This window comes from Atractosteus spatula, chromosome 3 (assembly GCF_055471065.1).
Source record: "Atractosteus spatula isolate fAtrSpa1 chromosome 3, fAtrSpa1.hap1, whole genome shotgun sequence".
Classification (NCBI taxonomy): Eukaryota; Metazoa; Chordata; class Actinopteri; order Semionotiformes; family Lepisosteidae; genus Atractosteus; species Atractosteus spatula.
In genome coordinates this window covers 67,191,928-67,204,272 of record NC_142708.1, presented here as the reverse complement: position 1 = coordinate 67,204,272, position 12,345 = coordinate 67,191,928, and the positions used below count along the sequence as shown (strand labels likewise).

The window sequence follows — 12,345 nt, the reverse complement described above, 5'->3', positions numbered from 1 at the left end:
GAGACTGCGAGTTCACATCACGGGTGGGGATCTGTACTGGCCCTTAACATCCGTACAAAGTTTCATGAACAACGGTTAAGCAGAGCACACGAACTAGTTCCACAGAGCCCCCCGCAGATTCATCCCGAAATAACTCAGACCAGCGCCTTTATTTCTCCTTCCCACCTTCAAATCCACGAAAGCGCCGTGGAACACCAAACACTCGTGGGGAGGAGCGGGGGTGGGGGCACTGGCGGAGCTCGGGGGCTCTGCCGATGATCGGCGCTGCGGTCTCCTCCGGTTCCAGTCAGCTCCAGTGCCAGTCGGCGATCGCCGATTGTCCCGGCTCGCACTTTCCTGATGGGGCTCGCGGCAGGGGGCTCTGATTGCCCGTTTAGATTCGCTGCCCCGCGGGGGGTGTGCGGAGCGAGGCATGACTGTGAAAGGGCGATGGTCGAGCTCTCGGACGCAGAGTCCCGGGCCCAGCGAGGAAGACGGGCGTGGCGGAGCGCTGTTCGCACAGGGGCTGGTTTCTCACCGCCTCCATTGTCCAGTCTGGAGACGTGTGGCTCATGTCCGCGTCTGTGCCCATATTCTGCCTTCAGCTCTGTATTTATAGGAGTACGGAAGTGAGATCAATTCCGAGGAATACAATGATAAATACTGGGTATGAGTTCATCTCTCACAGTTAGTCTGAATTCACCAGCACACAGGTGTAGACAAGACTAGAGAGACAATACTGCTGTCCCTCTCCTCTCACACTCACCCTGAATTCACCAGCACACACACACACTGTAACAGACCTGACTGTACTGTAGACACTGCTAAAGCCACTGCTGTCCCCCTCCTCTCACACTACCCCTGAATTCACCAGCACACACACACACTGTCACACCTGACTGTACTGTAGACACTGCAAGATCCACCGCTGTCCCTCTGCTCTCAATATTCTATAACAATATACTCTATTAATCAATATTCTACAACAATATATACTGTATGGCCTATACATGCTAGGTGAGATCAAGGACACATCTTTCTAAATGTATATTTATTATATATTTATATTATATATCATTTATTTTATTTATATAATGTACATCTTATATAATACATATATATATATTATATGTTCAAAAACAAAACATATTTCGCCAGAGTCCATGACTTGCCCATGCTAGTCCATGGAGTGCGGGAAGTGTATAAAATTACATCTGAAAGAGAAAGAACTGGGTGCAGAGGGGAATGTAGCTCAGTGGTTCGCATTGTTGCCTGGAAGTGCTGGGGTACAGGGTTCAATTCCTGGGGTGCTGTCTGTGTGGAGCTTGCATGTTCTCTCCTTGGCCTTTTGGCTTTCTTTCTGGTGCTCTGGATTTCTCCCACAGTACGGAGACAAACTGGTAGGTTAATCAGGATCTGGGAAAACTGCCCCTGGAGTCGGTGTCAGTGTGTCTGTGTGTGTCAGTCCTATGATGGGCCAGTGTCCTGCCCAGGCTGTGCCCTGCCTTGCGCCCGTTGCTTGCTGGGATAGGCTCCAGCTCCCCCATGACCCTGAACGTGATGAAGTGGTGAGGAAATGGATGGATGGAGTATTGCCTGTGGGGGCCGGGGTTTGACTGGTGCTGCTCACGAGTTTCTCAGCTGTGTTTTTATCTGGCTCTTTGGAATGAATTTGTTGGCAGAGATGAGACTAAGAGGTGTCACGTCTGAGAAATACCTTCTGCTCATTAGGTTTGCCTCTAAGCACGGGTTCTGCAGGCCCGCTTTGTGAAACTCGTCTCGGAAGAGACCTCAGAAGTGACCGCAACAGCGGAGCCTTGTTCCACAGCCAGACATCAAGAACGTTTTGAAAGATCTGCTCCTTCTGTGTACCAGTCCGCAGAGAGCAGCCATGACACTTGATGTACAACGCTGGCCTGTCTTGACAGGACTTCAGCGCCGGCACCAGGTTAGACAAGCCGTGCTGATGTCAGATGAAGCTCTTAAAAACGTATTCCCTGGGTAGTGCTCCCCTCCCCCTCCTGCCGTCTCTGCGTTGTGGGCTGTTAGCCAGACCGTCCAATACACATCAATCCTCCTCCAGGATCCTCCTGTCCTGGGTGGCTGGTCGAAACTCTAGTAGGGGACAGATTCCGACTTGCTCCGTTGCGCCGCGTGGTACCCGGCCTGCGGGAGGCGGTGAGCGCCGACGTCACAGCGGTGGGCGGGGCGTAGCGTAGCGTGGAGGTACAAGAACCGCGCGCCGCTCGCGCCCGGGTTTCATTCGTTCTGCCCGAGAGCCGAGACGCCGAGCGAGTCTCCCGACCGACGGCCTGTTCCTGTCGCGCAAAGTCATGGCCACGGAGCTACAGGATGCCCATGACGCCAAAAAGGTAAACGGTGTTCTGTGCTGTGTGTTATTGTCGCATACCATGTGCGTTGTGTTTTAGTGCCCCGTTTTAAACTCGGGCTTCTTTACAACTTTCTTGGGACGGTATCCAAAATGGGACGGAAGTTGCAATAGATATCATCTAGAGAGCCCAAACTCAAATATTTGTATCTAAGAATCCACAGCACAGCACATGGGAAAATAATGCATTTTTATCTTTGGCACACTAATCGTTTTTTTTATTCGCTCTCGTATACATTAAATCCGTACATTAATTCTTTTTTTCTAAACCACTATCGTTTTACTAAGCGAACTTTCCAAAACTGTGCTTTGATGCACATTTTTTCTCCGTGTTTTGCACAAACGTTGGTTGGTTGGCTTTGCTTGAAGTCGAGCTTCAAGCTGGCGAATCCGAAATAAGCGATGCGCGTTATACATTAAATAAATACGTGTTTCGAAATTTGAGTTTTTCGATTGCACCTCTTAACGTGCAACTTCTTTATATCCGCTGTAACAGGAACCTATAATTTACAATGAGTACAATGAACTTAAACTGTTGCCCCTACCCCGTTTAAACACCTAGATGGTGCTTCTGTATCATTATAGTGTATAACTGTAGCCTTCCACTGTAGCACGTCCATGGTTTTACCGTATTTCATTGAAATGGCAGTATTCTAGCTCCTATTATAGGGCCTGCTGTAACAGGACAAAAAGAAATGTGAATTTCTTTTGTGTAGGCCAATTTCAATCTATTGCTTTGCGTTCAATTTCAATCGCCTTTTATTTCCCTGTGCGTGTTTTGCCGTAACACGAAATTAGTCTTAGTTTTTTTTAAAAAACGGGTTCCATGCTCGTTCGGACCCATCTAAATTTGCTCCGTATTCACCTCCGCGTCCGTGTGGGGGCTCATTCTAGCCCAGCCCAGCTCGTCAGCTCATTAGTTCTGCGCTGAACAGTCTACGCACCTACTGCTCGCGCGCAGCGTCTCTGCAGCCTCTCGGCTTCACGCGCAGGGCGTTAGTCTCGCGCTCCTGAACAGTTTCGGACCGTACAGAGTCACTTTTATACTTGTCAGATTACTGCGATCGTGAGCTCCACTGCAGGTGAACAATATCAATACCGGTACTAACGCTAGCAGGTACTGCGGGTTTCTTAAAAAGACTTTCTGTGATTCGACTCTGAACACCATATCTTTGGACACTGACCTAAAGGCTATGCGTTTAATCTGCTTGCTCCGATACACCTGGGCAGTAGTTTATGGTTTATTAAGCACAAGGCCGACGGGTCTCACGTGCCTACGCAGGGGTCTGAGGTCTGAAAGCGCGTGTTAAGCTCTAGAAAATTCTAGTAATGCTTCCGAGTCCGTTTAGGTTCAGACAAGGGTGGGGGGCGGCTCGCGGGGGGTGAGTCCGAGGAGCTAACCATCTCTGTGCCGCGCTGTGCAGGTGCCGAAGCCGCTACTGGAGAAGCGCCGGCGCGAGCGGATCAACCAGAGCCTCGAGACACTGCGCGTCCTGCTGCTGGAAAGCACGAAGAACGAGGTGGGTCGCGCGGGGGGCGCTCCTCGCCGCCGCCTCATTTCCGTTGCTGATTTGATCTGTACGTGTTTCCACTATTTGCCCCCACGGTCCTGCTGACAAAGCAAACAGTGACTTAGGCGGTCCTCCAGTTGTCAATGTAGCTCCCCCTGGTGCCCATCACAGGTTAGACAGACACCACACACACACAGCAGGGCTCACTCGCATTGTATCATGTACCAGCATGCCTTTGGACTGTGGGAGGAAACCAGAGCCCCTAGTGGAGACCAACATGATCACAGACAACATACAAGCTCCACACAGACAGCACCTCAGGAAATGACTCAAGGGCCCAAGGAAGGGTCTTTGCCATTTTCCTAAGCATGTGGATCGGTGCTCACGTGCACTATTTTCACAGTGCAGTTACTGGAATAGATCAACCTGTAGTGTCTCCTTTTGACTTGAGGTTTCGGACAGCAGCTCACAACTTCCGTGCTGAGCTCAAGGGCACAGAGAGCCCAGGCCTCCTCTTCCCAAACCACACTCCCTCCTGTCTCCTGGTCACACTGACCTCTTCCCAAACCACACTCCCTCCTGTCTCCTCTTCCCTACACCTCGCTCCCTCCTGTCTCCTCTTCCCTACACCTCCCTCTCTCCTGTCTCCTCTTCCCTACACCTCGCTCCCTCCTGTCTCCTCTTCCCTACACCTCGCTCCCTCCTGTCTCCTCTTCCCTACACCTCCCTCCCTCCTGTCTCCTCTTCCCTACACCTCGCTCCCTCCTGTCTCCTCTTCCCTACACCTCGCTCCCTCCTGTCTCCTCTTCCCTACACCTCCCTCCCTCCTGTCTCCTCTTCCCTAGACCTTGCTCCCTCCTGTCTCCTCTTCCCTAGACCTTGCTCCCTCCTGTCTCCTCTTCCCTAGACCTCACTCCCTCCTGTCTCCTCTTCCCTACACCTCCCTCCCTCCTGTCTCCTCTTCCCTACACCTCGCTCCCTCCTGTCTCCTCTTCCCTACACCTCGCTTCCTCCTGTCTCCTCTTCCCTACCCCTCCCTCCCTCCTGTCTCCTCTTCCCTACCCCTCCCTCCCTCCTGTCTCCTCTTCCCTAGACCTCCCTCCCCCCTGTCTCCTCTTCCCTACCCCTCCCTCCCTCCTGTCTCCTCTTCCCCAACCTCACTCCCTCCTCCCAGTCGCGCCGGGCTGACGTTCCCGTCTGTGTTTTCAGAAACTGCGCAACCCCAAGGTGGAGAAGGCCGAGATCCTGGAGAGTGCCGTGCACTTCCTGAAGGAGGAGCTGGAGGCGGGTGGCAGGAGAGCCCGGCCGGCACGGCCGGAGCAGCAGCGGGAAGAGGAGCAGGAAGAGGAGGAGGGGGAGGAAGCCCAGGTCAGGGCGGGGCCGCGGCTCTTACCACGGCCGTCGCCACCGCCCCTCTGGCGCCACCAGCAGACGTACCGCGAGGGCATGCGCTCCTGCCTGCTGCGCGTCAGCCACTTCATCGCCGCCAAGAGCCGCGCGCTGGAGGACTCCGAGGGTCCGGGGCCTGCGGCCTGGCTCAGCCCGCCGGGCGGCGTGGGGGACACGCTGCTTCCAGTCAGCACCCCCAGATCTCCGGGCCGCGCCCCCTGGCCTGGACACCTGCAGCCCGCCGTCCCCCATCCGGCACCCAAAAAGCCCAAACTCGGGATCTGCACAACCCCCCACGGATCACACAGACTCCCAGAGAGGACCGAGTTCTGCCCCGGCTGGCAGGGCAGTGCCGGGTCACGAGAGACAGACCGGACCGCAGCAGCGCCGGAAGGACCGAAAGAAGTCGCCATGCCTGGCCAGGAGGTGTGGAGACCGTGGCCGCAGTAGAGCCGGCAGCCAGCAGGGGGAGCTGTGCCGGTTGGAGCAGGACTCTCCCACAGTGGACACAGTGCCTCAGCCTCCAGCACTCCTGTACACAGAGATCAGATCTTCAGAAGATTTTATATTTAACTTATTGTCTGAAGAGAAGGACTTGATTTTTTTCAAATTAATGTTAATGGGCATTATTTATAACAGCTCTCTCTCTGATCAATAGGAATCACTCCCAGCTCTCTCTCTGATCAATAGGAATCACTCCCAGCTCTCTGATCAATAGGAATCACTCCCAGCTCTCTCTGATCACTAGGAATCACTCCCAGCTCTCTCTGATCACTAGGAATCACTCCCAGCTCTCTCTCTGATCACTAGGAATCACTCCCAGCTCTCTGATCAATAGGAATCACTCCCAGCTCTCTCTCTGATCAATAGGAATCACTCCCAGCTCTCTGATCAATAGGAATCACTCCCAGCTCTCTCTGATCAATAGGAATCACTCCCAGCTCTCTGATCAATAGGAATCACTCCCAGCTCTCTCTGATCACTAAGAATCGCTCCCAGCTCTCTCTGATCAATAGCAATCACTCCCAGCTCTCTGATCAATAGGAATCACTCCCAGCTCTCTCTCTGATCAACAGGAATCACTCCCAGCTCTCTGATCAATAGGAATCACTCCCAGCTCTCTGATCAATAGGAATCACTCCCAGCTCTCTCTCTGATCACTAGGAATCGCTCCCAGCTCTCTCTCTGATCAATAGCAATCACTCCCAGCTCTCTGATCAATAGGAATCACTCCCAGCTCTCTCTGATCAATAGGAATCACTCCCAGCTCTCTGATCAATAGGAATCACTCCCAGCTCTCTCTCTGATCAATAGGAATCACTCCCAGCCCTCTCTCTGATCAATAGCAATCACTCCCAGCTCTCTCTGATCAATAGCAATCACTCCCAGCTCTCTCTGATCAATAGGAATCACTCCCAGCTCTCTGATCAATAGCAATCACTCCCAGCTCTCTCTGATCAATAGCAATCACTCCCAGCTCTCTCTGATCAATAGGAATCACTCCCAGCCCTCTCTCCTGCTGGTCAGTGGGAATCAGTCGCAGACTGGGAAGTCGAGTCAGCCTGGTGATGTCAGACTGCACCTCAACGGTTTCATGACTCATTGGATCTGTTATTTGTATTATTTTTTCAGTCCTGGCCATGAGAGGCAGCCAGAGAGCTCTTGGTTTGCTTGTGTGTCACATTGTGGTGCTGTGGTGAACAGCCTGTCATTTCTACTGTTTTTTCCATACTCATCTCTCCAACTCTCCTAGTTGCCATCTAGGTTCATCTCTCAAAGCTCAGGTCTTTGTCTTTTTATATTAAACAGGCAAAGGAGACGGCGTGTTTATTTGTATTTTTTATATTAAAAAACAGTTTTGTACAAGACATATTTGGGTGTCCCTGGAATAAACTTATTTATGAAACAAATGGGCGTTTTGTGATGAGTCCCGTTGTCTCTGAGCACGTCTCGCACAATCTCTCACCCTCAATCGGCCCATGTCGGCCGTCTCCTCTCACTCCTGCGCCTTGGTCACTCTGATGTCCCGTCTCTCTCACTCTTCTGGAGCTCTGCTGGCGTGACCAGTGAACTGGTGTTGCCACAGGAGTCACAGCTACCAGAGAGCTGCTTTCCTCACACCTTTCTGAATGCGTGAACAGCTGTCCAAGGCCCGTTTGTTATAGGAAGGGGGGACTAAATGGAAAAGTGGTTCTAGGTATTGTATGGAAGCAGTATAGTGTAAAAACAAATGACAGTCTATTTTCATGTGCGTATACCAGACATTGCATACCTAATATGTACTGTCTGTATAGAATAATTAAAAGGCTTCACTCAGAATAAAGAACATATGCTTGTAATAAAGGCTGATTGTTGGTCAGGTTGTGACTGGAAATTGCACACTGAGCTGCCTCTGGTGACTTGCATCCTCCAGTATGATTGGGAATTGTATTTTGGCAGGAATAGGAATTCTGGAATTAATTGTTTTAGGTCATACTTGTATAATCCTGGAGTATTTCTTCCAGTACAGCAGAAGGTGCATCCTCTCTGGACAGCCTGGTCTGTCTGTGTCCAGTTTCTATGTCCAGGCTGTGGTCACTGAGCCTGTCCTCTCTGGACAGTCATGTCAGTGTGTGTCCAGTGTCTGTCGTAGCTGTGGTCACAGAGCCTGTACTTTCTCGAATGATTTTATGTGACTTTTATGATTTACTTGTGTGTTTTGTACTTATATGGGAGAAGCCAAAGACACATTTCCACAGGAGTGAGCAATAAGGTTTCTCTCTCTCACTCTCACCCTCTTCATCCGGATGTGCACGTTAAGGTAAGAACACATCCCCTGAAGCAGACCGGCGCGGGGGGGTGATATCGCCGTGCTCTGCAGCGCCTCACTGCGGCCGCCCGCCGCGCGACTCTCACCCGCGCTGCTGCCCCGCTCGCCTCACGAGCCGCCGCGAGGCTCTGCCACACCCCAGCGCGGGACCGTTCGCCCCCTGTCGCTGTGTTGACATGGAAACTCTGCTACTCGACCAGCGCTCTTATCAAGATAAGAGGACATACAGTAACGGCAGCGCTGATAATAACGCCTTCCGTTTGCGGCTTCGACTGCTCTGCTCAGAGGGGTGGGGAGACAGAAAAGTAGTTAAGGAGAATGATACACTTGATATAAACGCACTTTACTGTTTTATAATAATAATAATTATAATAATAATTGCTTACACTTATATAGCGCTTTTCTGGACACTCCACTCAAAGCGCTTTACACGTAATGGGGATCCCCTCCACCCCCACCTGGATGATGCGACAGCAGCCATAGTGCGCCAGAATGCTCCGCACACACCAGCTAATAGTGGGGAGGAGAGCAGAGTACTGAAGCCAATTCATAGATGGGGATTATTAGGAGGCCATGATTGGTAAGGGCCAATGGGAAATTATACTGGGGCAGTATAATTTGTAATATGTAATATAACAATATGTAATATGTATATATAACAGTGTAATATAATTACACTATACTGGTGCATTAGAACCCACGTGAACCGCAGGGTGAGCGCCCCCTGCTGGCCGCACTAACACCTCTTCCAGCAGCAACCTTAGTTTTTCCCAGGAGGTCTCCCATCCAGCTACTAACTAGGCTCCCACATGCTTAGCTTCAGTGGGTTGCCCGTTGTGAGTTGCAGGGTGATAAGGCTGCTAGTTATGTCTTATATTAGAGTTATTATATACTGAGAGATACCAATAACGCCTCGATTGAGTTAGAACCAGTAGCATCTGGTTCCAGTGCCTTGCAGTGTGTCCCTGTCATGAGCTCCAGTGTAGTGAACCGGGCGGGACACTGTGCTCCGTTCTCCCGGACAGGCTGCGCGATCAAGGTGTTTAAAGGTCTGCGGCTGGATCTGCTGCAGCGCGCGCGCAGAATGACCTCACCATCGCGTCCTCTCACGGCGTGGTGGAGGGGGGTCTCGTCTTCAAAAAAGACTTTTTCAGCTGTACGGGATTTTCGGAAGTCTTTAAACGGCTCTTAACTAAATCATTGCAGGCTAAGAAGACTCCGATTCTCCTAATCTCCTAATCCTGTTAGCGGCGTGCATTTGGGGGGTGTGGGGGGAGTCGCTAGGCTCTGTGTACACGGCTTTAGCAGACCCTTGGACGCGTTCGGCCGCTCATTCCCTCCAGCTCCAAAGGATGGATATTAAAAAAGCCCCTCGCCCCCATCCCAAATAAACATCTAATCAGGTCTGATCCGAAATCCCCAGAAGCAGGAATTATCCCGGGGCAGCCGAGCGGCGCAGAGCCGGAGATCGGAGCGACGCCATGGCAACTCGCCACGGAGGCCGGGTGCGGTTGCTATGGCGACGCGCGCGAGCTCGGCACCTCCGGCTGGAGTGGGGCGGCTCGGCTCGAGCCGGGTGTTCCTGTCCGCCAGCAGTGAGCTGATCCCAGGATCTCATCCGGCTGCGTCTGTTGACAGGCCGCGGTCCCGGCTTCAACATGGCTGGACAGCGCGCTCCACACTCCCACCACCCTTTGTGCAAAGAAGCGCCTCCGGCTCTCGGTTTGAAACGGCCGTCCCTGGTTCCTGCTTGCTCGGTGCTGGTTGTCAGCCCGCTGGGATGACTTCGTCGATGCTTTTGAGGGTTTTGAACACCTGAAGTGAAGTAAAGATGAAACCTGCTTTATCGCTGCGCTGCCTGGAGAGGCGCCCCCCTCCCACCCGACCCCCGTAAGCGCACGCGACTCTGGAAACTCCTGACCCCGCGCGCCAGGGCCGGGCACAAGGCAGCACGAGTCGACAGCTGCGTGCCAAGCGCACGAGAGGCGTCAATGCCTTCCGGCCCCCCGACCGGGGGCAGCCCGTGCGCATCATGAACAGGCGCGAGCCTCAACACTTGGCCCTGCGCTCACGGGGTGTGAGGACAAACTCCGTGAATATGCGTGTCTGTTTGTGTATGTGTGTGTGCGGGAGGGGGGGGGGGGGTGTCATTGGGGAGGAATGCCCCAGTGACGCCGTGAGAGCGTCCTTCTCTCACCCGGGTTCGAAGTCGGCCCGGTGTGAGATTCGGCTCCTCGTCAACCTCGTCACAGACAGCTCCCAGCTCTTTTCCCACGAGAAAGAGGGGCGCCGCAGTTCCCACCCCGCGCGCTGCCCTGGATCGGGAACAAGGCGAACCGCCTGGAACGGTCGACTGGTTCCGCCGGCTGTTCACATCGCTGGTCCAACTGGAAATCAGAGACACACCCAGGAGCTCTCCGGCCGCGGAGGACGATGTGTCTCGAGTTACTGCGGTTTAACCTATCCGAGCTCGCTGAGTGGACCCAACCGCAGGCTCAGAAGCGACACCGGCGCCTCACCCGTCCACTGGGGAAAACGGCTACTTTTGGTCGCGAGGCGGGCGGACGTTTGTGGTACAGAATGAAGGAATGGAGCCGGTATCGGGCATCTGCTTAGGAAAGTGACCACAGACCGGGCAAAATAGTAGAATTTCCCTTGTTTCCCGTACTAACACGCAACACTTTGTCCCCGAGGCAGACAATCGATCGCTGTTCTCTGCAGGTGTTAAGGAATAAACCAGAGCAAACGGCCGCCTAATTCCTCGAGCTGAGTTTCACAAGCCTCTGCCATATGCGCGTGGCCAAACTGCGAAGCGTGGAAGTTCGCGCTTCGGCGGCAGATGAAAGATCACCCTCTCCCACTCAGCTCACCCTCTCCCACTCTGCGTGTCCCCACCCGCCCCTCCCTCTCAAATTCAAATCCAAATTCAATATTGGCATTGTCACAACACAGGGGACGCGATACATGACACAATGCTTGAACAATATTTGTTCATTCTACAGTCCCAGTACAGTAGAACCGTCCCGTTACAATAGGAGCTACAGTCCCAGTACAGGAGAACAGTCCCGTTACAATAGGAGCTACAGTCCCAGTACAGGAGAACAGTCCCGTTACAATAGGAGCTACAGTCCCAGTACAGGAGAACAGTCCTGTTACAATAGGGGCTACAGTCCCAGTACAGGAGAACAGTCCCGTTACAATAGGAGCTACAGTCCCAGTACAGTAGAACAGTCCCGTTACAATAGGAGCTACAGTACAGGAGAACAGTCCTGTTCCAATAGGAGCTACAGTCCCTTGGCAGTAGAATACTGCAATTTCAATGAAATACGGTAAAACTATGGACGTGCTACAGTGGAAGGCTACAATTATACACTATAATGATACAGAAGCACCATCTAGGTGAAGTTGTGTTTAAACGGGGTAGGGGCAACAGTTTAAGTTCATTGTACTCATTGTAAATTATAGGTTCAAGGTCAGTCTACGAGCATTAAGGCTGAAACTTAATCTCACGCTATTTTGTTGAAACGGTTCTACGGGGGTGGAGCGGGATGACACGGGTGAGAGAAACAGACGGAAACAGACGGAACCGAGGTGTGAGAGAGAGAGAGAAGGCATATCGCGGGTCACTACGTCACTCGCACCTCTCCGCCAATCGCAGCTCGCCTGCCCGAGCGGTATATACCGCGGAGAGGGGGGCGCGCGGCTCCCAAACTCCTGTCGCCTGCAGCGGCTCGCGGATGTTCGGATTCCTTCGTTCAGGAGCGTCGGTGGACCGGAATCGCCTCTCCTCGGAATTAGCACGGCCAGCCTCCATCCCCGCACACCATGAGGCGTTCAAGTCGGGCTCACTGTCGAGGGATCAAGAGAGTGAGTGTTCTATGAGTCTGGGCGGATAACATCGCGTTCTTTATTTATTTTTTCTTTCCAGTTGTGTACAGGTTTGTAGTTTTAGGGACGATAAATTTGTGCAACGAGATTTCGTTTCCACAACCATGAGGAGTTCATGTCGGACTAACTTTCAAGGGATAAAGAAAGTGAGTGTTCTCTGTCCCTCGGTTTTTAATGCTCTTTTCAGTTATAATACACATTTGTAATGGTTGGGGGACAATAACTGGACTTTATCCCTCGGGTTCCGATAGGAAGAGCTCAGGGGAAACGATTACAGAAAACCGCCACCTGAGGAGTATTAGTCAAATATTAGCACTTCCTATTAATGCAAACAGTACAATTAGTTGCAGTTATTAACTAAGCATCGCTTATATTAATAT

At 52.3% G+C, this 12,345-nt stretch overlaps 1 protein-coding gene across 1 annotated transcript; it reads left to right on the top strand.

Annotated features, from left to right (window-relative positions):
- The first annotated feature begins 2,312 nt into the window (after positions 1-2,312).
- Positions 2,313-5,718, top strand: her5 (hairy-related 5). Its single transcript, XM_088912236.1, has 3 exons — positions 2,313-2,351; positions 3,793-3,888; positions 5,089-5,718. The coding sequence occupies exons 1-3, from the start codon at positions 2,313-2,315 to the stop codon at positions 5,716-5,718; spliced, it is 765 nt and encodes a 254-aa protein (XP_088768362.1).
- The last annotated feature ends 6,627 nt before the right edge of the window (positions 5,719-12,345 follow it).

Bases quoted from the DNA above. Each gene is read 5' to 3' on its own strand.
- her5 (XM_088912236.1), top strand. From the start codon at position 2,313: ATGGCCACGGAGCTACAGGATGCCCATGACGCCAAAAAG. The intron at 2,352-3,792 runs GTAAACGGTGTT...CGCGCTGTGCAG, and splicing joins ATGCCCATGACGCCAAAAAG to GTGCCGAAGCCGCTACTGGA. The intron at 3,889-5,088 runs GTGGGTCGCGCG...CTGTGTTTTCAG, and splicing joins TGGAAAGCACGAAGAACGAG to AAACTGCGCAACCCCAAGGT.